Source organism: Nesoenas mayeri (genome assembly GCF_963082525.1).
Source record: "Nesoenas mayeri genome assembly, chromosome: 13".
NCBI lineage: Eukaryota > Metazoa > Chordata > Aves > Columbiformes > Columbidae > Nesoenas > Nesoenas mayeri.
The window spans coordinates 17878312-17905885 of NC_137550.1; the positions used below are offsets into that span (position 1 = coordinate 17878312).

A 27574-nucleotide genomic window follows, 5' to 3' on the forward strand; every position below is an offset into this window, starting at 1 on the left:
AAACAGTCAAGGTAGAGAACAAGTTGTGCTAATCTGCAATATTTTCCCAGCAACCAGTTATTACTTTCACATTTTATCATGTTTAAAAGCCCCAGAATCTAGAGTTGTGTTGCTACAGAAGTAATTCCTGTGGCACAACTGAGGAGGAAAGGTCAGGTTTCCACGCCTGTATCTGCCTGCACTACAGCCAGAGGTGATGGCAGCCTGGATCAGAACATCCTTCCAGATCTCAGCCTGCAGAGACCAGCAAAGACAACAGTACAAAATTCAGAGTAATAGGTCTCCAGACAGTGGATGTTTACTTGGGCAACTACCCTGTACTAAGGTCCAAGCTGCCTTCTCTTCACTCCTACCCAAGAAAGTTACACTAGAACAAACTTGGGTTTCCATGCCATCTGATCTCCAACTGCAATACAGACACAGCCAAAAAGACTGACAAACAGCATGCAGACAAACAGAGCTTATTTCATCATCCACTGAAGCCATGCCATTTTTATGAACTACAACCAATGCTTTGAGGAGTCTGGTTCATGCATTGCTGACCACATGAACTTGGCAAGGCTGGCAGAACCAAGGCTGGCAGTCACTATGGGACTGGCATCACCCTCAAACATACCCTTCAGCCCAAACTACAGGAGCAAAGGCACTGACAGGGATCCTGGGAGGTTGCTAAGCTCATATCTTTCATGGAAGCAGACAGAAGTTTCTTCAAACTACCAGTTTCAGAAATCCCACAACTCCTTTGGACAATCTCTTCCTCCATTTCACTGCACTAAGGGCTTCTCCTAAACATCTAAACTAAACCTTCTATTCAGTGTAAATGTACTTTTGTCTCATCATTCTCCACACCCCACCTCCAGCCTCCAATGACAGAGAATAAATCCATCATCCTTCCCTAACAACAGCTTTTATGTACTGAGAAACCACATCCTCCCCCTCCCTCCACCACCAATACAGTCCTGTCTAAATTAAATGCACCTGATTTCTTCAACCTCTCCTCAGAGGTCATGTTTTCTAAAGCTCTGACAATTAGTGCTGCTCTCCTCTGGCCTTTTGCCAATACATCTACATCTCTATTTTAAAGCATGGTATCCAGAAACCAGACACTGAAGCAAAGATGACACGTACAGGGTTCTCATAAAACCCCAGAAGCCTCTCCAAACCCACTGCACTCAAATGCTCACTTTGTGTAGGAGCTTAAAGATGTTCAAGGGGCAGTCTAGCTCTTACCATTAGTGCATCAGGCATGTGGAATGAGGGAGTACAGCACTGTCTCTTTTGGACAAGACGAAAGATTATTCAAGACAGCTTTGTGCATGAGCCCCAGCATTCCCTGCTTGCACCCTGCCTGTGGCATCACCAGTCTCTGAGATCCCTGTGGTAGCAGGAAAGCTGATTTAAGGTCTCCTGCTGTGTAAACGAAGCCAACCAGAACAATTTAGAGGCTTCAGCCACTAAACCTACATATAGAACAGGTCTGCGCCTTACCCTGCAATGGTAAATATCCACAGACATAAGACTCCATCCATGGAAAACCCTGCTCTTCATCCCCAGCTCTCCAGAAGCCAGAGGACAGAAGTGGCACCAGAGCCCAGAAACAGCAAGATCCAGACAAAGTTTCCCTGCACTGGATGAGAGAAGAGTTTCTGCAAATGCAGGGTGATACAGGCAGGCGTGAAAGGGGCAAAGTTGGCTGATATATGTAGGTACAGGATTGCAGTGCCTGCATTTTCAATGATTCCCACACCAAATAGGATCAGCAGTTAGGATGTTCTCAAGCTTGCCAAAAGCAGGATCAGCACACAGACTGTCATTCCACTCCCAGGACATTTTCTTTCAGTGTTATCCCCACTTTCCTGAACAGGGGAGAACTGTTCAGTATCTGCTTGCTGTTCATGTATAAAATGGTTTGTCCAAGCCGCTGCCTCTGCTTTGTTCACAGCATTGAACCTCAGGGCACCCTGGCTTTATGTTTACAGCTTAAAACCACAACCACATCACTGCTACGTGCAGCAGTGAGTTGGTTATAAAAGGGTTGAAAGACATGGTTTGTTAGGAGGCAAGAGCTCCCAGGTACAGAGGGCAGCACATTCAGCACAAGGCTTGTCACTAGCTGAGTTGCTGCTATGTGGATGCAACCATACAATCTCTTAAGAAATCCCACTCTATCCCTTCCAAATCAGATACCCTTGAATAATTTTCAGCTGATGGAATAATTAGTCCTGGGCTATAGTTTTTTTAAACCCTCCCAAAAGATAACTCAGAGACTCAGGTTGACTGTGGAGGAGTCTGTACCTACACCCCAGGCCAGGGAGAATGGAAATGCTCCTTGGTTTTCACCATAGAGGAGGATTGTAAGAGGAGTTCACAAGTTGCTGTGTGCAAAGCATGAACTGGACTCCTCAAAGCATTGGTTGTAGTTCATAAAAATGGTGTGGCTCAGTGCATGATAAGGTAAGCTCAAGATTTCAGTCTTGAGATCTGTAAGCTGCACTCACAGATCTCAATAAGGAGGCTCTGCTACAGTAGTTAATAGGAGAATTGCCCAGGAGGCAGTTAACCAATGCTAATTTTCCTGTTCCTTTCCTGTTCTTAGCTTAGATACAGCAGCAGGCACAAACTAAGTGTTAACATTGCTTGAGCAGCATGAGAAGTTTCATGAAAGCAGAAATGTTTTGGAAACCACTTTTATCCAGCAACTCTGATTTAGTCATACCTAGAAGTGTTGACTTCAGCAGGGTCTCTTAAGAAGCTCCTTAATTTTTTTCAACTAAATCTAGGTTTAAATACCCATTAAAGAATCTCCAACCATTTTTCCATTTGTTTTTTACTCTTATTTCCATGACTTCTCCCCCACCCACAGCTGATGCTGGTACTAAGCTTGTCAGGCTCAGCACAACAGCCAGGAGCATCAAACACATTCAGAGGCTGATATCTAAGCTCTTCCCCTGCTCTTAGCAGGTCACTCCATGACATCTGTTGGATTTAAAAGAGCAAAGCATACCATGACTTTATGCTTTTGGCCACCATTATACATTACCAGAAAGAGAGATGGTCTCACTGCAAGTCTGCAAATATGATATCACCTTCTTATGGTGATGAACAGAAAATATGAGAGACTTGCTGTTGCTGAGGAATCTCCTCCACGCGAAACAAGCATCGTATTTTGGAGCTTAAAGACAGGGCTTGGGTCTCCAGAATATCTGGGGCTGTCAATGCCAGCTTTTAATATTTCCTGATGGATTCATTGTGCTGCAGGGGCAGGAGGGATATCTACCATCACTAATTCTCATGGAGACTGCAGCTGGTCTCCAAGTAGGTCTGGCAGAAAACATTTTCTTTTTTGCCTGACAGGTTTCTTGCATTTTGCCATACTACTTTAGGGAGTGTTTGGCTCTTTTTAAGCCACTAAGCACGTGCACAGAACAAGATTGTTCCTAATCTTGCTAGGCTTTCTATCCATCCATCCATCCATCCATCCATCCACCTCAGACCAGACAGGATAACCCTGTGCAAGGAAGCTAATGAGGATGTCCAGCTTGTACCATTCTGGTCTCCTGGCAGCCTGGCTTTTTGCCTCATCCAGTTAGATGACTGAGTGTACACTATTTGTTAAAGAACAGGAATTACTAGGGAATTCCCAAGAGAAATCAAAGGTTAGAGCAAGCTCTCACCAAGATAGTGATATCAAAGACAGCACACATGTTTGATTGAACATCTAAGGGAAGGTACAACCATAACATAGCTCTTGAGCAGACTTTTGGAGTATCAGAAGAATGAACAAATTAAGGGTTTCAGTAAGAGACAGGCTTTCCTCTAAGCAAGCAACGAAGCAAATTCTTCAGCAAGAATCCAAGAGACATAGCACTTGTCAAGCAGGCGAAACTGACCACTCAAATCCTACTATCTCGTGATGCTCTTAGCGAATATAACATGGGTTAACCCATGTGGGCAGCCACATTTCAAGCATGTTGTCAAATGAAGCTGTCCCTGTAGATCTGAATAGGCACAGAGCGTTTTCTCACGCAGGCTGTGTCTGCTTGTGAGCCAGTGCTGAGGGATTCTTTTGGAGGAACAATGCTTTCCCAAAACGGATGCAGCACTCATTCTGTGACTATTCTAGGGAAAGAAGAGAGCTAAGGAGCACAATCTGTGAGGCACAGTGGATTACCTAATCTATCTCTTGGGTGTTTTTAATGGATTAGTAGGTTTTAGAGTGGGATATTGCAAATATCCCATAGAAATTTAGAAGTGAGAGAGAACAATCAACTAACTGCAAAAAAAAAATATGTAAAGATTGTCCCAGAGGCATTGAAGGATTATAGAGGAAGCTAAATTAAGGTTGATTTTGAAAGATGTTGGTAGACAGCTACCCAAGCTGAATAAAAACAAGGTCTAAAATGTACAGGCTTAAAAATGGAACAAGAGAGTGGACACCAACCCTTACTACATCTGAAGTACTGGTGGACTCAGTTCAGCAAAGCACCTGTACACACACTCAGGCCTTTCAGCATTAAGAAAAATCACTGGCTACTCAGAATACCTTCTGTTCTTGGAAGAGACCTAGGTCAATATTCAGGAGACAGGTTTTTAAAGCTGTTTCATCCTCAGTGATGAAGACAGTCTTCCAAAACATTCTGTATGCACATCTCTTGCCCAGGTGATACACACTTGGGTAAGGTTACAGCAAAGTGAGGGGAAAACACATTCCTAGCTTTGTCAAACTGCATATTTGCTCTCATTTACAGACATACCCAACTGCATCACCTTACCAGACCTGATCGTTACCAACCTGGCACCACCAATGGGTCCCAAACAATCAACTCTTTAAGAGTAACTTTATGAAGAGCACCAATTCCCAAGTACCATCCATCCCTTGAAGTACACAGCACTCAGGTCAGACCACAGACAGTTTACTTTGCAAGGCTGCCACAGCCAACAGTTTCTTTATCAGAGCAGGGTGGATTTAGCAGGCAATCCAGATCAGACGATCACGAGATGAATGCAATGCCCTGACCTCCCGATACATTGTTCTGCTGGAGCAAGGATTGGTCACCTGCCCTCCCCTTCCAGGGCTGTTCCTTCAGGGCACCAACAAAGCCCTGGGGCATTGCTGTCTGCAGAGCACACACTTTGTGTTTTGCTCTTTCACCCCCCTCTGCAGAGCCGGGCACTATGAAACATTGTATTTCCCTGCACTTACACTGAGATAACCCTCAGAGACACTGAGCACCCCAGATCCCTTCAGCCAGCTCTCCACCAAGAGTAGTAGCAGGAGGGCAACAAGGCTTCCCAAGCAAGTGTGTATTGTAGACTGACAGCAGATCAACACAAGCCAGGCATTTTTTTCCCCAGCAGCAGTATGAAGCATCAGAGTCACACTGATCAGCCACCCCCACATTTCTCTACCTGAGAAGACTTCCCACCTACCTCTGTCAGGATCCTGGCAGGCAAGTGCGTCTCCCATGAGGGTCCTGCCAGTGCAGCCATGGGGCACAGTCCTGCCCATCTGCCTGGGAAGCTGTGGGGGACTCAGGAGTTGTCCAGCCTTTTTGTCTTTACACAGGCCCTCAAAGCTTACACTTGTTCCACCTCCTCACAGCCAGCCTGGGCACTTTTCTACAGTCCAAGAGCCACCACTCCCCCAGCTGGGCAGGCTCAAAAGCCTTTGGCACCCTGCTGTTCCTCATTTCCTAGCCCACCCACTGTTATCCTGCTTTTTAAGAGCGTAGATCTTCAGAAAGGATTGCACACAGACACTAAGTACTTTGAAACCCCTAGGTAAATGTGCAAAAGAGAGAAGGGTAGTTAATCACATACCTACAACCTTCTACCAGAGCACACTCACCACAAGCCTCAGCACAGGCAGCTGCCCTGTCCTGCCTCATCTCCAGCTCACCAGGTTACCTTCAGAGCAGACACACTACCAGGGCTCTTTCACAGCCTGGAAAACATTATTTACAATCCAAAACACTGGACACCTGCACAAGCTCCAGTGCTACAAGGCCCACGAATGCACACAGATTTTTTTTCAAGCAGGATTAGAACTGAATCACTAGTGCTGGGGCCCCCATAGCACTGTGACACTCCTTGTAACAGCCCAGGAGATAAAAGTGCAGCAAACTACCTGCAGAAATCACAGCACCATCCTCCCACCACAGACAAACAGCTCTTAAACGCAGGGGTGGTGCTATATATGGGACATCCTCCTCACTTCATCCCATCCCAGCATTTGCTGGGGACTGACACAAGATCCAACCACCCAGCTCATTCCTTCCCTCCCTCCACAAACCCACCATCCCTCTCAGGTGAGGCTGCTGGAGTGGCACACACCTGAGGCCATTTAGCAATTTTAGCTGCATACCAGTGGCAGCTGTGGAAATTTCTCCCATGTTGCCCATCAGTCTATCTCACTTCCCATCTGCCCACGCAGAGCACAAAGGTTCTGACCCATCTTTTCAGTACTGGACTCTCCTGGCACATTACCACTAAATGTCTGCTATACAGAGGAACCTCTCTCTTATGTGCACTGGAAATATCATCCCCAAAACAACTGCAGCCTGGCCTGTACTTGAATACGTGACCTGTCTAGGAAAACACTCTCACCCATTACCAAATCCTGAGCCATCTAATCCCCTTAGCTGAAAATGAGCTGAATCAAATTAATTTAAGTGGGTTAACACAAGCTTCTCTGTTCATATCAAATCCATTACTTCATTTTGGAAGTATTTGTAACAACAACAAAATATCTGGACTTGTCATTTTTATCAAAGGGACAACAAGAAGGTGTTTTCTTTCTGTTTGCCCTGTTTCCAATTTTTAATGAGTTAGTCACACCTCATCATTGTTTATGGGCTCTTGTCTTTAAATGATACCATGGCATCTAACTCCTGGATTGAATCCAGTTGGACATGCGCCCCATGCAGGGAAAAAAAGAAAAGAAACAAGATGGCCAGGACAGGACATGCCCAACTTGCACAAACATTGAAACCAGGGCTGGGACATCAGGGGACAACCCTTCTGTGGTCCTCTTGTCATACTTCCATGAGAAGATATTTTGACAGTGCTGGACGTGACTCAAGACAGTGCAAAGTAAATGGCTGGGGTGGTTGAGGGAGAGAAGGTCACTCCTTTCTGTTACTTCTCTCAAGGACACATGGACACAGAGCCCTTTGGCCGTGCCCACCTTATCCATCCCAATAGAGCCCACTAGTAGGGCTTTTGTTAATGTTGACTTCAGATGCCTTCCAGCACCACCTCCTTACACTGCTCACCTGGTCCTTCCCTTATCCTGTGAAGGGCACAAGGCCCTTTGGCTCAGCTCGGAGACAGAGCTTTAGGTCACAAGGAGCCCAAGGCTTATGCTCACTGACAGTCAGGACAACTTACAGTGCAAGTATTGAAAAAAGGAGTGAGTCAGGCCTGAAAATACCGTGACATTCACATTAAAATCATGAGTCTGAGTTAGAAATCATGAGAAGAAAAGCACACGCGCAAACAAGCCTCCCCCTTTCCAAATGTTATACATGGGATTATATGTTTCCATCTCCCCACTTCTAAATCTCTTGGATGTGCCTTATTCAGTTTGTTCTGCTCTATCTTTACAGTCACCAGACAGAGAAAATCTTACAAAATTCGGTGATGACTGAGAATGGCAAGAGTTTTGTAGGAAGAAGAAAAGAATTCAAGTTTGTAAGTTGGTCACTTTCGAAAGATCGACCCCTGTGCTGGTGTTTCCATCCTTTCAGTAATGACTGATTTGCAAAAGTGTCCTGGAAATTCAGCAGGACAAAATTTGCCAGGTTTCCTTTTACCCTGGCACCTTTTATTAAGAGATAGAACTAACTGCCATTTGTTCACCAAAATAATTGCTTTCACTCAGGATGCATGGATGAGCGAATCTTGCAGAGCTTTTACATATATATTCATCTCCAGCAATTCATCAACATAATAATCACGCATTATTAACTTGAGTACTCATCAATTTTTTTTTCTCTAGCTTCAAATACTAGCAAGCAGCTCGTGTGCAATAGGGAAGAAAAACGTGTAAGGGAACTTGTGATGGATGTTCTATTTTTGCAATTAAAAGAGAACAATAAGAAAAATTCAGCTCATAGCCTGCCATCTCCCTCACTTCCAAAAATTTTCTACCAATCTGAGATCCTTCCACAGAGGCCAGCACACTGGGATTTCCTACAGACCTTCTCCCCAGCTGGAGGGGGAGCAGGTAACAATGTCCCACCAGTAAGATCCCACCCATAACCAGAGTGGCCTCGTCTTCTGGTGTGACAGCCTCAAGCTTTGCCACTTGGAATGGGGAGCCCTCTTCTTTATGTTGAACTGTCCAGAACCAAGTGACGCAAGTTTCCCCCAACCTGGTGGAGTCACCTGCTGTTGATTTTCTCACTGTGGACAATGTGTAAGAGAAGAGCAAGAAGAACACTGCCTGGTAGCTGAGATGTGTTTGAAAAGATCTCCTGATCAGAAAAGTCATCCTGGTTTTATTGTGCAGCTGCCATTACAAGCCAGGGAAGAGGAAGGGGCAGTCTGGTATTCTCACATCTCAGCTGACTGACGGGCCCTGGTCCCAAATGTAAGCACAGGATGATAGACTGCCATAGGAACCAAGCAGGGCATATTGGTTCTGGGCCATTGCTCTTGGTAGGGTGAGTCTGCACAGCAGATAAATCCATCTATGGCTTTTAGTGGCTGAAATGACCCTGCAGGCTCAGAGAGCACAGTCTCGCACTGGGACAGGGAAAGCTCTGGTGTCCACTCTTCCTGACAGCCCATGGTGACATTCATTACAGAAGCATAAGAAGAGTGAAGGTTGGAATTCGTGCAATAACCAGGACACCCTTCCTACTTTTTCTACTACATGACATGATTATACACAGCGAATATATTATCTGCTACGTATAATTTTTTGAACTATTCTGTCAATACCCAAATTTTCAAAATTTCATTTCTTCTGAAAAGGACAGTGATGAATGCCCTCCTGCTCCATCCACCAGAAGGGCAACTATTTGTGAACAAAATTAATGCCTTTCCTATTACTATACCCCTTCCATTTCTCTGCAGCAAGAAGTGGGCCCACCTCCCTGTTCCCTTTAGGGATTTCACAGGCTAATACAGTCGAAGGAATGGTGGTGGTTTGGTGACCAAGCAGTGGACGTGAGCACGGAGGGTTCTCAGGTCTGTTCTCATTGATAGCAGGAAGCAGAACTTCCATGCACCACCATAGGTTTTCTGTGTCATCCCCAACAACTTGTCCCCTCTTGGTGTTCCCTAGATATGGACCTAGCAGTGATCCATCCTCCCACAGGTAGAGGGGAAGATTTGTTAGTCAATGTTTGTACAGCATAGGAGCCTTGCTGCTATCTGTCACACAGAGCCTGCAACGCTACCTGGGAACAAATTATATCTGTGCATAATCAAAATCACATCCAGCTCAGCCCCGATTTGAGAATCCTTTTTGGCTGGTGATGATGTCCGGAGCAGAGAGAGCACAGCTTGATTTCCAGAGCCCAGGCTGAGCTGGCAGTGCTGGCAGGTAGAAATATCTTGTTTTGACTGGTAAACTGAGCAAATTTGACATGGAAACCACTGAGGGAGAATAAATATGGAACAACAAGATGTAATTTTTACAGAGGCTCTTTTCCAACTATAACTGTACTCAGAGCCCTCCCAGACTTGAACTAAGAGGTCCTGAGGTCTGGGGAGGGAAATTCAAGCTATGGTAGGTTGGGCTGAGGCTCAGCCCTGTCAGAAGCACAGACATCTAGAAGTGTACAATTACTTAACAGCACTATTCCTGCAGGACTGCAAAGTGCAGGAGAAACAGGAACGGGAGGGGGGAAAGATCAGAGAAGAAAAATATATTTTAGCTCTGACACAGAACTAAGGATAAATGCCAAAACCAGAAGAATAGCCTATAGGAACTGCATAATCAATGTTCCCCAAACCAGCCTGAAATTCATACCTTGCTCAAAGCAAACAGCGATGCTCACACAGCCTGGGAGAAAGGGTCACCTGAAAAGTCCTCTGTTTCTTTCCATTTGATGGAAACAGGATCAACCACTGGATCTTCAGAATACCCGTTTATTTGACTGATCTATTCCTTCTATCGAGCTTCACCATCCAACACTTCTCTTTCTCACATACTTGATGTGAATCCCTTTAATGGGCTTTTTGCCATCATTAAGCACATCATTTGTCTTGTCCATGTTTCTAGTCATGTTTTAACAAGTGCATGATATTTCACATGAAATATCAAGATATAAATAGACACTTAACAAGCCCTACCAAGGGCTATCCGCAAGAATGGATCTTACAGACTTCTGCACCAAATGCTGTCACTACTGCTGAAGAACCATCTTATATCAGTTCAGCCTGACACTTTAGTAGCCTCCAACTTTTTTTTGCTTTGAACAAGACATAGGTGAGAAAAGTGACATGCACACACAGTCTGTCTTTCATGTAGCAGCAAAATGACAGCACATTCCTTGGCTTTTATACTTTGTGCTATGTGGGTCAAAAATATTTTTCTGCCTAACCGGGATATTGGGAGTCTTAGGAAATGAACAATGCAGATATGTAAAGCTGCTCTGATGAACAGCTCTAGGGTTGTGAGAATATGTTTTGAGTAATCAAAAGGACTTGTACCAATGGGTTTTACACTGTTTTTACATTTTGCTTTAAGTGGCAGTCCCTCAAAGGCAAGTTTACTGGCAGGAATAATCTCAGAAATTGTGTTATGTAGATGTTAGTCAAGGAGAAAGATGCATCCAGGTGAGATGGCAAACATCCTCCAGACTGGCTATAAACAACAATCTACTTTCAATCAGTTAATTAATTAAGAAGCATTGGAATTATTCTACTAATCAATAACTTGAATGCATTACATTGAGTCATAAAAAAAATCTGTGACTAAGAAAAGAGGAAAAATTTATGGAAGAAATGCTTTGTTAAAACGTTTATGACATCTTTATTTTCGAGAGATAGCTCAGAGCCCCTCGCTAGCCAGGCTCACCACCCTTCACTGGACACAGTGCTCTGCTGTGGACGAGATCCAGCAGCCCTGGGAAACGTCTGCCAGGGACCGGGAAGGCTGCACCAGCCACGGGTGAAAAGGAAGCAGGAGGGCAACTGGATGCATTATCCGCCATGAGCTTTGGCACAAACAGGAGAATCATTTCCTCCAGTTCCTCTGACTGGATCCTGGCTTAATGAATGACAGCAAGACTTCATGTCCTCCAACGGATACCAAATCCAGAAGACAATGCTTGGTACTACCAAGCACGGCTCTAGGGCAGGCACACATTGCTGGAAAACCCAAGTCCAGCTTGACTCGCCTGAGACTCAGGGGAACTCATCTTTGTTGTTGTCTTTGTCACATCACCCAAAACTCCCTCCACTGCTCCATGCCAGAGCTTCCCGACTGAAGGAGGATAATAAGGCCACAGATGGATTCACAAACATGTTCAACATGCAGCGAGAAGTTCGCAGGCTCTGTCATACTGGAGGAAGGGACTGGGCTAATATTCCACAATATTATTCCACTCAAAAAAACCAAAAGAAAACAAAACAAAACAAAAACATGAGAAAACAAAATGGATGCAAGTTAGGTGGAAGGAAGCCCACTGCTAAATGGAAGTTATGGAGCCAGTTCTTAGTTAAATTGTCCGCAGGATCCTTGTTCATTTCTTTTCCTTTTTGATAGAGGGTGGATTTGCTCTGAGGATGACGCAGGATTACATATCAGAGGATGACACTGACAGTGAGGTCCCTGCCTGATTTGCTGAAGCAGCTGATAGCCATGCAGTGAGTGAGGGGGAGGCCTCCAGGAAAGGAAAGAAGATGTTTGTGTCGCTGAGTCCTGTCCGCCAGGACTGGATGTGTCACGGGGGTTCCTACATGCTCCTTCCTACACGAGTCACCTATATGTCACAGGTTTTTGTGAACTCTGCATATCTCTCTCTTGGGGCATTGGGGCTGAGCGCTCACAGCTGTGGCTGAAATCCATAGGAGCTGTGCTTTGCACACGCAGTGTGCTGGCTACAATGCTGCTAAGTATTCTGGTAAAGTGGGTGTTTTGGCTGGACACCCCACAGCAGGGGATACCTTCGACTCCTTGGAGCAGAGGTGTAAACATTTTCATGCTGTACAACAGTTATAAAAACAACTAATTCTACGTTGTGAGCAGGTCTGAATATAGAGCAGTCAAGAAAGCACAAGTCCAAAATTGTCTTTGCCTGCTCAGTCCCAGGCTTTGCATCAGACATCTCACTCTAGTCTGGCTGTCTGTCCTAATCACCTGCCGTGACCCCCTCAGCAAGTCCCCACTGTCACACTCCCAGCCTGTCCCACTCTTGAACAAAGGGGAAAAGAAACATCAGCTTCATGTGGAAATGGCATCTCTTGTGTGCTCTGTAGAGGTGTTCAGGAGGAAGCAACTGTTGGACCTCGGCTCCTGATGCACCCTCACAAGGGCAACAAATATAAATCCAGGGAGAAACTCCAGTCCTCTTCTTTCTAAAGTCCTGAGTATCTGACTTTACAGCCTCAAAGTCCTTTTCACAGCATGTATTTCCCATAAAAAGAGCAAAGTGAAAAAAATAGAAATTCCATCATGTGGCAATGTGTTAACATCCACATATGTCCCAAGAAGGACTTTCATTTCCTGCCACTTCAGTTAATGAAGACACAACAGCAGGAGGTTGTCATCTTCCTTCTGGATTAGCCCTAGAGAGGATGCGACCCATGGTCTGGAGCCAGAAGTCATGTAAATGGGGGAGGAAGTGAGGGCTGCACAGCTGCAGCCAGTTTTACTGACCAAGAACATCCTCTTCTTAATGCCCTTTTCTCAGAAAGGAAAGCGGGACTACTGGCAGCCCTCGTGTCATATCCACCTTCTCTTTGGCCATGGGTGACGCTGGGCTTTGTAGACCTCTTCAGACAGCTCCTGCCTCAATTGATTTTTTTCCCCAATCTGATCCATCTTCACCCCTCTGCTTTCAAATTCAGAGCTGCTCCTCTATCGTGCCCGGGCACAGGGAAGGAGAGGTGATATTTCCCACTGCTGTAAGGCTCTGTGAAGTGCAGCATTGCAGGTTAACCCTGTCTCCAGCTTTGGGCAATTTCTCCTGCAGACAGTGAAGGAGATGGCCCTGGCAGAGGAATGCCTTCCTGCTGAGTCTCAATTCCCTGCCCCAAAAGCGTGTAAAAGAGTTGGCTCAAGGCATCTCAGAAGCATAGGGAAAATTGAATCTGGCTGCTTTGAGATTTAAACATTTCTGCACAGAAGTGGAGGGGAAGAGATCTCGAGAGCTGAGGACTAAACCCTGGAAAGGCACATTTGGAGCTCCTACTGCCCCCAGTACAGGCAGCCCAGGACCAGCGCCCGCCCCACTGCTGGGCTGCTCCCTTCCCAGCTCCACATCCCAGTCGTCCCGCAGCAGCACCACCCCTCTGGGATGCTGCACCCACACAGGAGATGATGGGGCTGCAGCGCTTTTGCCAGCTGGGTTGCCGGCAGCACCGGGCAACCGCCAACTACACATGCACCTGGGCCAGCCCTGCTGGAGGAACAGCCAGTCGCACCCCCCAACATTTTATGAGAGGAAAAAAATCCAGCATGTCCATACCCCCAGTTGTTCTCAGAAATTTGCTAATCATTTTGCCGAAAAATTCCCCCCCTGCCCTTTGACAAGTCAAAGCAAGCTAGCTGCATGGAAAAAACACAACCACTGTGGCTGAGCCTTATACGCAGTGGAAAACAGGGACATTTTCAGGAAGCCTTAACAATACACAATACCATCAGCCTTGACTACGTAAGAAACCAAATTCTCATTCCTTCCACTACAGGACCACTAAGACCAGCTGTTTCTGAGCCACACAAGGCTGGTGGACCAAGGCTCAGGCCCCCCTCTGTCTCCTGCCGCATTCATGCCAGCCAACGCAGCCGCTCAGCCTGCCAGCCCCGCCAGTTTCGGAGCCCTGAACTACTGATGATGCTTCACTGCAACACTTTATGCATCAGCAATCATTTATTTTTACAATTCTGGGTTTCAAGTGATGCTGTTACCCAGAAAATGGCTGAGGATTTCATCCTAGGATCCACTGAATTTGGAGTGGCCTTTGAAGAAGAAATGCTGGGGAACAATCAGGACAGGGGGGCAGACTGGGTCCCAAAGATGGTGCAGGAGTGATGGAGCAAAGAGGGGCTGAGGGCAGGAGAGGCAAAGGAGAGAAAGGAGGGAGACCAAGATATTGCAGCTAAGGACAGGTTTGGGTATCAAAGGAGGGGGTTGAAACCGAGCAAGGGTGATGAGAGCTGGGAAGCCTGGTCCATGCCACAGAGCAGATGAGGAGCAGCGGACAGGCTCGTTTCAATCCAAGATCCTCTAAGCTCTAATTGCCCTTCAAGAAGCCTGCCTTAAAAATGGGGCAGGGAAAGCTGCTGGATCCACAGGCATGGAAACATAGGATTAACTGTGTAATCCTGAGGGCTTCCTGGTCATTCCTTTTTCACCAGGCATTTTCAGACACTGTGCACACCAGCCAAGAGAAACAGTAAGAACCTTGCACTGTAGGTGGGCCAGCGGCAAGGAGCAGAGAATGCTCTCACCTTGCTTTTGGTTAAGATCTGTAAATGACGCTGAGAAACTATAACGGGTCCCCTTTCCATACGCTCCTTGAAAGTCTTGCAAAGATTTGGGCTGGAAATGTTGCACCAACAGAGAGCAGCCGAGTCACTGAGCTCAAGTGGGATCCTCCTGCCATTCCTTCATTGCCTTCTCCACCCTGGGGCAATACAGTCTGCCTTCTTTTTTTCTTTCTTTTTTTTTTTCTTCTCCTTGGAACTAATGCTTCTGAAAGTGAGTATCTAAAAGCACTTACAACGTTCTGCTCTGAAAGCTCCCTCTCTCCCTGACCTGTGGCTCTGCAATGCTTCCCACACCCAATCTGCAGCATCGCCTGCTCATCCAGTCCTAAATCATGAGCATCCCATTTGCCTTACTGTGGTGTGATGATCGTACTTGCAATATACCCACTGAATATTGCCTCCTGTATTGTCCATCCCGCAGGCCAGGGCCAGCTGGGTGACACCTACTTGTGGTTTGATTTCCCTGTGAGATATGGTGCCCTGTTCCCCCAGAGTTCAGCAGGTTTCCCAGCATACCCTGCCAAAAGACCTTGCTCTGCATCGTTGCTGATCTTGCACCACCATGACAGAGATGTCCCTCTGCAGCAGACCAAGAGCCCTGGCTGGATCTTTCTCCCACCCTCCAAATCACTCCTCCAAGGCTGTTCCAGATCCTCAACATAATCCTGGCCAAACCCCTTAGAGCTGCTTTGTAAAGAGCTCCCTGTCCTTTCAGTTTCAGGCCATGTCCCTGCTCAGCCCATGAAAATTGTTCCCTTCATGTCACACCCTGCCACTGTCCAAGATGGTGTGCTGGCCTTGATGGTGTGATGGGTTTGAAGGACTGTGGCTGTGAAGTAAGAGGACACTGTCCAGGGCTCCCCCGGCTGGAAGGGTTTACCACCTGTGCCCCGATGACTGATGAACTTGTTGATCCTTCAATGCCAGCCCCTTTACTTCACCTCTCCTGGTGCTTGACTCCCTTGGGCTTCCTCCACTGAGCCAGGATGGTTTTGTGGAGGAGTTGCTCCCAGATTTTTCCATCACCTCCACATGGCTCCAACTTTCCCCCTTTCTCCTGTGCATCCCCCCATTCAGCCCAGCTCCTCAGATGAGCACGTCACAGTCATTGCCACAGCATCACCCCTGAGAGCCGACCTGCTCATCGGCCTAATGGGTTTCCAAGGGGGTGGGGGGGAGGGGAGGAGAGCGAGTGGCTGATGCTTCTCAGCCACTCAGCTCGGCCCAGAGCTAACGAGGCATCTCAAAATTAAAAAGTGAACTGCAATCCCCAGCAGGCCTGTCCTCCTTTTGGCATTAGTCGGAGTTCTCTTTCTCTCTCAAAAAAAAAGAGGACTGGGGAGCCCAGAGATGCATTTGGAGCCATTGAAGCACCACATCCCGGGGACAATGGGGGTGCTGGAACAAGGAGGGCAGCCTGGGGCTGCTGTGCTGTGGAGGTACTGGTTCTTTTAGCAATGTTGTGAGGTGCGAGATCTGCCTCGCCAGGCCAAGGAGCACAAATGGTACATGGGAACAGGCTCTTCCAGTGCCTCTACAGCCAAAGATCCCCAGCTCCCAACTGCTCTTTGGGCAGCAACCGTGGGTGTGTGGAGGAGGCACCCCAGGACACAGAGGTGGCATCTGGCCATCAGTGGACAGTGATTGCCACCAGGCACTGAATTGGGGGGAGGATGGCAAGAAGGAAACAACACTCCTGTAGCAGGAAGATATGGGAAAAACAAGCAGGGCAAGAGCAGAGAAGACAAGAAGGGATGGCAGCCTGGTTTATTGCTTTTGTGGGTTGCATTTCTCACGTAGGAACCTGTCTGGGAAGGACCTTTCTCTGCCTGCACCTCTGGAGTGCCCATCACTGGCTGCTCTGACCTTCCTGCCCCAGGCGCCCTCATTCTTGAGCTGCAGAGGGCAAAGGGCTCTGGCTTGTAGAGGTGCTCACTGGAGCAACTCAGCCTGGCTCACAGGCTACTGAGTGGTAGCTGCTTTGCTCCTGTCCTCTCCACTCCTTGTGCAGGCAGCTGCCTGTCCAGTCAGAACCCTCAGTCACTGCAGGGCCAGTCCTGAGATGGCCCCATGCCATTCCTCCAGAGAACATGGCTCCTGCCACCCTTCCAAGGTGTTGTCTTGGACATTCATAGCTCACCCTGACTGTTCTTCCTGGGATGAGAGCACAAGTGGGTGAAGAGGGTTCGCCTCCCTCAGCAGAGATGGCTTACACCCATCTTGCCCAGCTAGAAGGCAGCTGAGGGGTGCCAGGATGGTCCAGGTGGAGCATGAGGGAGGCTGCAGGGCTGTGTCCTGGAGAACAGCCCATCCTCAGGTTGCTGGGCCTGGGGTTCAGTCCAGTCCCACACATCCTTGAGACGTAGCAGGTCTGTATAAACACAGGTTCCAGGGCTTTGCCCAAAATGTGCCTTTTTCAGCTGCACACAGTTTATTGGGGAACTTCACCCTCCCCCCAACAAGGCTATGGATGAACTAGAATCCACAAAGCATTAGACACATCTTGACATGATCCCACTGGAATTCTCCTAGCAATGGATTTGGCCCAAAATCTCAGAGAACAGGTGAGCTCTAGAGACAGCAGTGGAGCTAGAAAACTTCCACCTCCTTCCCCTGGGCTTGTAATGCTAATGATCTCCAGCTTTCAGATTCACCTGTCCACCCACCCTTCCCTCAACTGTAAATGCTGCAGAGGTGATTTTGTCTAGATAAGGTTATCCTCAGGGAGAGGGGGTCAGACATGCTGCGAGTTAGGGCATCCCTGCACACTAAGCACCAAAAGCATGGTCACTGGTGCTGCCAGCCTGGACTTTGCACTCATGAACAAAGGGAAGGACAAGAAAGGGTGAAAAGCAACAGCGAGATGAGTGCGGGAAAGGGGGTTACCATAGCCTTTCTATTTCTCTGCTTGAGTGAGGGAAAATGCAGTTTCTACTTCGGGAATTCAGAATAAAATTAAATAAAATGTAACGGTTGCCCAAAACCATCCATTTTACAGTCAGGAATGATGCAGTGCCTGCTAAGAGCAGCCCATGCACCACACATACCTGGCAGGGTCAGCAGCACTGCCTGCCTTGCCCAGACTGAAGGAAGGGGAGGCCCATGTCCTGGGGGGTGGCTGGATGACCTGGGGACCTGTCATCAGAGCGCACAGGCTGTGAAATGGACCTGGGATACTGGACCTCCAGCCCCAGTTACTCGTGCCACCCTTCTGCTCTGTGCCTCCGCGGAGCCAGATTGCCTACTGTTTTACTGTATCATAATCATCTCAATGGCTTACAAGATGGTTTTCTTGCAGTTTTTATGTCATCTCTGCAGTTCTCCCCCTCATAAAATGTGACTGCACCAATTCTTGTGATTTGAGCTGGTCAGCTAATAGGGACATTTTGTGTTTCCCAGACAAAGCCTTTAAATCAAATCCAGCCATATCCCATGTTCAAAGGAGAGAAAGGAGAGGAGGGGAATCCCTGTTTCCTTGTAAAGCACTGCAAGCCCTTCCGAAGCAGATCTGAAGGGCAGGTGGATGGGGCAGGTTTGGGTGAGATGCAGGGAAACCTGAGGTTTCAGGGGAGACACATTTGTTCATAGGGTCATGGGAAACTGGAATACACTGGGGTGACTTCAAAATCAGATGAAATCAGTGGGGATATTCTTCCACCCCCAACTTCGAGGAACACTTGGGGGAAAACTCCTCCCTTGCATCACCATGGAATTGGCCCTGGCATCTCTTCCCCTCGAGAGCACAGGCATGGATTTGCTTCCCAGCAGTCATCTGCAGAAGAACATCTTGATGTGGTTCCTGTCCTCCTGCAAGCTGAAGATCCTCCAATCCCACACATCTCCCTCATGAGGAGGAAATAGCATTTCCCAGAAAAGCCTGAAAACAGCCAAGCTTGGCAGGCTGAAGCCAGAAGTCCTCCAAATCCCCCTCCCTGTGCAATCAGCTGTGGTTCTCCACTGCCTGCTCCTCTCCAACAAATGGACTTCAACTGTACCCTGGAGCACGACAGTACCCGAGGTTTATTTTGTATTATGTATCCACCAGGATGAGAAAGAGAAGGCCCTTTCCATTCTCCTTTTTGCTCACAGGACAGGACACAACAGAGGAATTGCAGGTCCTTGCATCTCCTACTGAATAGCAGCCACACCACCAGCACCCCAGGGAATATTGATCCTGTATTGTTGCTGAGGGGGCAGCCCAGCAGCCCAGCCAACGATCACCCCAAACCTCTGCAGGGTAAAGAGCTAAAATATCCGGCACTGGGAGCAGAAGTGGAGGCAGGATGACCTTTTGTCATGATGGAGGAACATTTGGAGCAGAGGAAAAGCAGAGTGTCTCTGTCCCAGCAAAACATCCCCAGAAACATCATACCATGGACAACCCAGCTACCTGCAGAAATGGGTGATGATTAGGGGAGAGGAGATGGTGAGAGAAGGAGAAAAAACAGAAAGCAAGAAAGAAATGTGAGGGGGAAGGCAAGAAGGAGATGAGAGCTAGCAAACAGCGGAGGGCAGGAGATGTCAGATGGGACCATTTCACAAGGTCAGTGTATGCTGCGGGTGGCCAAGCCAGCAGCATGGACACACAACAACCCCCGTGCTCTGCTCCCCACAACCGGCCGCCACCATACCTCCAAAGTCAGGCCTGAGGCGGACGTCATAGCCCTTCAGCAGTTTGTCCACAATCTCTTTCACCACAGAAATATTCCCAGTGGATGGGCTGAAAGACAAAAGAAGAGAGTCCTCGTCATCTTGTGTGCCATTGGCTATGAGGGTGGGGCTCCTGGCCAGGCAGCACCACCACAGCATCCCTACGCCAAAGCACCTGCGTGTGCTATGGACACCCTAGTCATAGGCAGGGCTTCCCCATTTTGTTTCTCACTCATATTTTCTGTCCCTGGCACAGCTCGTGGTGCCTGACCTGCACACAAAACTCATGAAGTCCTAAGCTGTCCTGGGGGGTGGCACTGGAGTCTCGGCAGGTGTTTTGGCTCCTCTTCTGTGGCTCACCCCTACTCGTGGGTACCCCAAACTCCATATGCCCATGATTCCGCATGATGTGTGTTTGCATCCTGGTGGTCCCACACTCCTCAATGTGGGCACTGCTCACCACACATGTTCTCCCTGGCCACCAACGCACACACTCAGGGCACCTCACTGTGCCCTGCCCGTAGGTGGGTGCACACATACACACACAGACAGGAATTGTCCTTTCTGTCCCATCAAGGCATGCAGGGGGTGACTGCAGTCTCTTGAAGGACTCACTTCCCTTCCCCTACCATGCTGGGCACTTTTCCCTGGTCTCACACCGCACAACGTGGACTTGTAATTCACCGAGGTCCCCACTGCACAAGCCCCCACAGCAGGTCCCCTGCACTGTCACATACATGCAATCTCTGCTTCTCAGCGCACCCAGGTATTTCTTCATATTGTTGAAGTAAAGGAAAAAACAAGGCTCCTTTTGTCCTATGGCCTCAACATACAGCTGATCTTTGGCATGGAAACATTTATCTTCTGTCACTCAGCATCACCGTGACTTCTTAGCAACGTGAATCAAGACACAGAGATGGGGAAGGAGAGTCCATCTTTCCCTCTGTGTGCCAGAGCAGCAATCCTTTCCCTTCCAGCCCTCTGACTTGCACACAGGACAAGCAGCCATCCTCTCTAACACTGATCCAGCTCCTCCAGCCATTTCAGCAAGAAAGGAGCTCCCTCTAAAAACAGCCCAAGAGCCAAAGTGAAGGTGTGAAACCAGAAAGCAGAGAATGCTAAAAATATTGAATCTATTCAGTGCTGCGGAGTATCTAGGTTTTCCACCTGAATACCCAGCCTCTGTGCCTCCCTCGTCCCCTGCTTTGCATGAGAATAGAGACCCTGTCAGTGACAACTGCTGCTCTTTGCAGTCACCCACCACAACAGCATGTCTCCCTGTCAACACTGCCTCCCACATTCATCCAAGTCAAGCTGGAAAGCTGCTCCATAGCACTACCTCTGCCAGCCAGCCCCATGCCTCGTTGGCCACTGGGGTTTGCACTGACATGTCTGTATGCAGGCACACATGCAGACATGCATGCTTTCCCGATTGTACAGGGGATGTACAGACTCCGTGCCTGTACACACAGACACGCAAACATATGAAAGCGCTGGAGCTTAAGGGTACAGCTGTGAAACATGTACAAACCACCCAAGTCTGTGTGGAGGTGACTGTGGGTGCAGAACTTGCTCCATTGCGTTATGATGAGACACTGGGCTGTGGGCACGATGTATGCAGGAGCATGGAAACAGGCATTTGTGGGTGCCTGAGACTGGGTTCCCAAGGGCCCATATTATCTGTACAGGTGTGGGTGGAGGCATGTGGGACCACTGGGGAGTCTGGGCATGCGTTAAGGCTCTGGATGCACAGCCTGCCTATGTGCAGAGATTTCTCAGCCAAACAGGGGTGTACAAATGTGAGACAGCACACTTCCGAGGCCCAGCTTTGGTGCACAGGCAAACCTTTCAGCACTTGTGCTGCTGGGGCAAGGTGTCTGAGCTGCGTTTCTGAGCATGCACCTTAGAGGGGTACAGCTCTTCATTGCATTGCTTTTATTACTGTAAAAAGGCCAGAGAGCTGTGCACAGGTGGACATTTTCACAACACTGTGCCTAGGCTTGTAAGATCTGCTTACACCTGTGGATTTCCATGCAGGTATGTCAGGGTTTGCAGCATGCTTATGTATATCTGCTCACTGTGGATTGATAGTGTGCATTTGTTTGTCACTAGACAGTCATTCCTAGGTACATAGATTTCCATATTCATAGAGTTCCATATTCATTGTATAAATACTAGGTATTTCTCAAGGGATTTAGACACTTCTGTTTAGCTTCACACAGCACATCAGCTCAGGAAGCAGTGTTACCTCCTTAATATAGGCAAGGAAACTGAGGCAGAGACAGTAATCAATGTGCCAGGGGCCCTGCAGAAAGGAGTAGAGTGAGACGGGGATATAGGGGCTCTTTCCTCCTCATCAGCTACAAGTTGGCTCAGTGAGAACATAAACTGGCGTCATGGTTAAGGGCAAGGTCTCTCGCCTCTCAGTGCTCCTTTTGATCCAAAAAGCCACGTCCTTCCTGCTGAACAGGCAAGTTGTGCATATGCCCAGCTGTGGGTGAGCAGCTGCATGTAAGTGCTATTCCTGGTAAATGTGGGTCTGCATCCGCTTAGGGAGCACGTACATCCAGCCTGTGAACTGAATTTTTGAATACTGTGTCCCTGACTTTGTGTGGGTGTGCATGTGCTTTGCATATGCATGTATACTCGCAGCCAAACCTCTACATATATGTGCACCATGCTGCTGGCTGGGTTGTGTGGGAGTAGCTGAAGGCATGTGCACATGGGAGAGTGTTTTATCTCCAAGGTGTGCACAGATATACATGCAGATTATAGGTGAATATTCGTTCATAAGCAAATATAAACACACATGCAAGGACACATCTGAACACAGGCTTTTGACATGGGCACTGCTCTTTACACATTTTTTTGAACACTGCCTCTAAACATGCCTGTGTATGTGTCCATACACAGCGGAACCATGCATGAATGGTGTGGGTAAGGTGGGCATGAATCTGCGCATGTGCGTGTTTATAACTATGGGAACATAAATCTTTGTATATATAGATCTGCAAAGCTGTGCAGGGACCTGCCTGTTCAGTGTTCATGGCTGAGCAAGGAAATGCCACAGCTCCCTCTCCCCAGCAGACTTCGCGCACGCTGTCAGCACAGAGGTACAAACCCACCTGCCCGCATGTGTGAGAACGGAGAGTGAGGAGGCGTAGGCAGCGCTACTCCTGGGTGTGAAGGCAGCAGATAAACGCGTGTGTTAAGCAAACAGGTGTGCTCTGTACACCTTGTCCAGGCTGGATGGTTGCTTGAACCTCCGGCTGTTTGGTTTTCTCCGGTTGCTCAAGACACATACTAGGAATAGCTGCAGCTTTAGCATGCAGGGTATTAGCACAAACACTGACATGGCTACATGCAGAGCAGGTGAAGCATACTGCACTCTGTAGGTGTGTTGTGAGACACACGTGTGTGCACCCAAACGGGCATGGATGAATGCGCACATGCAGCGATGTATCTGAACAGACAGCACCCACAGATGATCATGTTAAACGCCATAAATGTGCGTGGAGGCACAGACGCAGGCTTTGCCTCCCATCACCGCAGAGCCGGGGCTTTGGTACAGGCACAGAACCCTTGGATGTGAGTGTGGCTGCGTGCGTGCTCTGTGTGTGTGTGTGTGTGTGTGCAGACACAGGCACAGCCAAGCCAGCCCTGTGCCAGGGTGCTTATGCACGCATCCCGGTGCCATCCCCTCCCTCAGCTCCTATGGACACCATGTTCCCCAGCAAAACGCTTCATTTTGCCATCTTCCCCCAGGTCGCGTACGGCGGGAGGACGGGGAGGGGGGGGACGCGCTGCAAGTGGGCTGTGAGGTGGGCTCCGTCTGCTCCACATCTCATGTATGAGCATCCCTCCTCCCCCCAAAATGACACAGACTGGGAAATAACAGCAGGCAGCACGGAAAGCAATTTGGGGGAAAAAAAAAACCCTCCCCTTTCCCACATACAAATCAATGGAGAAAATCCCAAACAAAAACAAACCAAGCCTGTATCAGCCCCCCTGCCCCTGCAGGCTAAGATCGCAATTCTTACCTTTGCGCACAGCAGGCGAGACAAAGAGCTGCTAAAGCAGAGACAATTCCACTCAATCTGTCTGCCTGAAATGTCCACATTTCCACAAAGACGAAGGATGAAAAAAGATCTTTGGAGGGGAGGGGAAAGAAGGATGGTTCTTCTGATATCCCCCTCCAAAAAAAGGGGGGGGGGGGGGGAGGAGGGCAAAAAGAAACCAACCCCCCCCAGTTAATGATTTCCTAGAGAAAAAGAATAATGAAAAAAAAAATTAAAATGTGGGGGAAAAATATCCCCCCCCCCTCCTTCAGTGCCAGTCAAAGAATTCGTTTCTTCTTCCTTTCAGCATCCTCTCAACAAGAGACATCCTCTGGCAATGGATAAAATCCCAAGAGAAGGAAAAATAAAATGCCCCCAAATGGGCTCAGCAAAATGTGAAATCGAATCTCACAGGTATGCAGGGGAGGAGAAGAATTAAAAAAAAAAAAAAGGAAAAAAAAAAGAAAAAAAAAAGAAAAAAAAAGAAGTCAGTGTCCCCCTGAGCACTCCACTTGGATTATTTTTCCTCCTGCTCTTTTGCCATCCGGTTCTGCAGATGTTGCATGGCTCCTGCTACCCACCTTCAGAGAAGAGGAGGAGGAGAAAGAGAGAGAGTGTGTGTGTGTGTGAGAGAGAGAGAGGGGGGAGGCGTGAGTTATCGAGATATATGATTTTATTCTGGATTTTACCTGCTTGCTCCCCCTTCCCTCTTTATTTCCCGAGGGGGAAGGGGAAGCAACCCAACCCCACTGTGCAGTTGTTTTATTTTAAGGAAATCTCAGGCTTGTCACTTGAAATGTTTGGAGCTTTTTCTGAAAGTGTTAAAAAAAGCCAAACCAAGTGTAATGCAGTAAATAAATAAATACATATATGCATGTGTAGAAAATAAATAAGTCCCTGTCTGTGGAAAGAGCTGCTCTCCGAGGGAGGACTGGATGTCTCCCTAGTGCTGTTGCTGCAGCTCCTGTGGAGTTTTGCTGCTCATTGCAAAGTCACAGGAGGAAGGGAGGAGAGAGGGAGTTTGTGGATGGGGAGGGGGACTCTCCAGACAAATGGGATCCTGACGTCATGGCTGACAATATTAACCCCTGCTGGCTTGCAGAGGAGATTTTTTGGTTGTTCTTCTCACAGGGAGGTGTGAGCAGGGGAGAGGAGGGGAAAGGTGATGGCATTTTGGCAAGCAGGGGGGATGTGCCTGGACAACAGTGGCTCAGCTGCAAGCACTGATGGGTGCTGCAGTTTCCTGAAACAGTGTGATCAGCAAAGCCTGAGCTGTTTCCTTCAGCCATAGAGATAAAAAAGAAGGTGATTTACAAAGATTCCTCCACGCCACAGGGCAGAGTGGCCTGATGGCCTCCTTCTGGAGCACTGGGGAAGACCTGAAGTCTCTGGTGGGGCTGGAGACTTCCCCAGGCCAGGGAAGCCCAGCTCAAGAGGGTTGCTCAGCTTTCTCTGGAGGTTACTGTGTTATGGGTACAATACAGTTTGTGGGAAAAGGGAACCTGGACTTCCAGAAATGCTGCTGAGGATCATTCCTGGTGCTCTGGCTTTGCCTGCTGAAATGGTAATAGCCATTGAAACCTTCAGAGTCATGATCTCCTGTGTACCAGCTTCTGATCTTTTTCTTAAAAACATGATATAATTGAGGAGTTCTACATCTCTGTATCAGGCATGCAGTAATGTATTTCCATGGAGGATTTTTTCCTAGGTAAAAAAAGAGATCCAGCAGCACTTCAAATGCAGAGCAGAAGCCATGGCTCAAGGAGAAAATGTCCAAGCCCTCATGCCAGAGCTGTCCCAAATGCCATCTCCTGTGCACCTCCCTGGCAGCTCAGAGCTGACCCTCCAAGCAGGTAAGTGTCCCTTGGCGCTAGCTGACACTTGTGTATTGACGGTCTATAAATCCCTCCTGGGCTAAGATGGCAAAGAAGATATGTCACTGAAGCTGGGCAGAATGAGGTTCAAAATGCCCTTGAAGAGCACAGACTCATCTTGCCTTTCCCTGCAGGGAGACCTGCCCCAGCCCCAGCCCCAGCTGGGCAAATCCTTGGCTCTGGAGTTCATGATGCTCCCTTCCCTCATGCCTGGTATGGCTCTTTGTAGTTTCCTCATCTGAGTCACACCACAGATCACATACTCTGCACTCCTCTCAAAAACAGGGATAGAGAGTGATGATTTTGAAGAACTTCCCTGTTGCAGGCCAGACTGAGCTGTTGCGATGCAGAGACATTAAGACAAGGAAAAGCTGGGTTGTGTGATGCACTGTCCTGGTGTCACAGCTCAGGCCATCTCCCTTGTGGCTCCTGTCACAGCGAGGGAGTCCTGGGGGGAACCAGCATGTGAGGCCTGTGGGCGAAAGGAGGGCTCCAGGAAGGTTTTCCACCTCCAGTGAGGTTGTGCTAGAATGGGAGGGGAAAATTCTTCTCACCTGCTGCTGAGGCTGGTGGAAAATGATCTCTGTCTGGTTTAGAGCCCAGACCACCCCTGCTCCTCCAAACCTCCATGAGTTAAGCTTGGAGCAGTGATCTCCTGCTGTTTTTTTCTCTCAGGCCAAAGCAGATAAGTGGCACTTGTCACATGCCAGCAAATGTGTCTGTGCATGCAGAGTTGGGTGCCAGGATGCAGCACGCTGCCCATGGGCGTTCACTGCAGACCACTCGCCGTGGCCTCCCAGGCTGCACTTAGATGCAGGGACTCAACCAGGATATCCAGCTATGGCTGGTGCTATTTAGCTGCATAATAGCCCAAAGCAACCACTACCCATCTGCCGAGGCTCTTGGGGCTGGGCTGACTGTTGTGCTGAGGGTGTGTGCCCTCAGGATGTGCCCTAGTGTCACCATTCCCTGGTGACATGAGCAATGCATGCTTTGTGGCTAAAGGGCTGTGGGGAGACAGGCCAAAGCAATAGGGTTTCCCCATGTGCCTGTTGAAGAAGAGGAACCAGCCCAGCAGATCTGGGCTGTGCTTGGTCAGGCTCAACCCCAACTTGAAAAGCAGCTGGTCCCACCATTTCCACAGGGTGGTTTGTCTCCTATGTGGTCACTTGTGTCTTACTCAGTGTGCTTGGCTCTACAGTGCAGGACATAGCCAGCCATGGCATGGACAGATAGGCCAGGGTCCTGTGAGATCTCCCTGTGTCCACTGGAACCCTGAGCCTGGGATGAGCTGCCCCAGCACCCCTGGGGTGTCAGCCATTGTACAGGGACAGTAGTTACCTCATTTTCTTCTGCCAGCACACAGGTCTCCTGGCAGCAGTGTGTTTCTGGAGCACTTATTCTGAATTAAGCTGCTGGGTACCAGGGAGGAGGTCTTGGGGAGATGAAAAGCTTTTACTGCTACCAAAGCTCTGGGCACCAGAGGCTCTATTTAGCTCCTCCTGGGTCCTTCCATTCCTCCCTTTTCTGGCCCCTTAGCACTGCTCTCTCCCACCAGCTATCTTTGCATGTTACTGGCAAAAAGGTAAGTGGAAAGCAAATGTCAGAGGCATACATGAAGAGGAAAAATTATGCTCACAAACGGTGACATTTGTGCTTGCAAGTTCACCCGCTTGGGAGTAGAAACCGTGTCACATGAATTGTCTGACCACTCAGCCACAACAGGAAGCTTTGGAAAGCCAATTGCTTAGAAGTGAATGCATTCAAAGAAGCTGTTGTGTGCTCTTGAATAATCTACCTGAAGCCATGTTCATGAATAAAGTACTGCTTTGGAATTAGTCACCCATCTCCGCTGAGTCTCATTAAGGCTGATGCACATTGACACATGATGATGCTCAGTGAGGTGTTTGTTTCTTGCCCTCCAGAAGATGGACAACCTTGAGCCCTTCCCAGAATCCCAAATGCTGGGTCCCCCTCCCCTGCTGGGGGCTGTCTGCTCTGCAGTGAGAGCCCAGCAATGGGCTTTTCTGAAGTTCATACATATTCTGAGTCCAGAAAGAGCTGCAAGAGGTTGCTGGAGATTGTGCTGTGACCATGACCACTCTGAAGAGGCCATGGAGGTTTGTGTTTGCGACCATTTTCTGCTCTCCTCTATTAAATCATTCATTTTCACTCCTCTCTTACTTGTTGCTCTGCTGCAAACTCCACACCCTGCCCTCCCTTCTTACCCTGTGGCCTTGTTGCAGTTTTACAGGGTTATGCCAAAAGCCTCTACAGGTTACGACATATGGTCCTCAGCCACCAGAGACAGTGCAATTTCTTTT

At 48.3% G+C, this 27574-nt stretch overlaps 1 protein-coding gene across 2 annotated transcripts in view; it reads right to left on the reverse strand.

Annotated features, from left to right (window-relative positions):
- LOC308045382 (gamma-aminobutyric acid receptor subunit beta-4) overlaps positions 1-23995 on the reverse strand; it is a gene marked incomplete at its 3' end in the record, with an annotated part of 71163 nt that extends 47168 nt beyond the window's left edge. For both annotated transcript variants that reach the window (XM_080352640.1, XM_080352639.1), the window contains exons 1-2: positions 23359-23995; positions 19300-19388 (exon numbers count right to left, since the gene is read on the reverse strand). In XM_080352640.1, coding sequence (XP_080208766.1) covers positions 19300-19388; positions 23359-23438 — 169 coding nt within the window. In that variant the 5' untranslated portion in view covers positions 23439-23995. The remainder of the gene's footprint in view (positions 1-19299; positions 19389-23358) is intronic.
- Positions 23996-27574: the final 3579 nt, after the last annotated feature.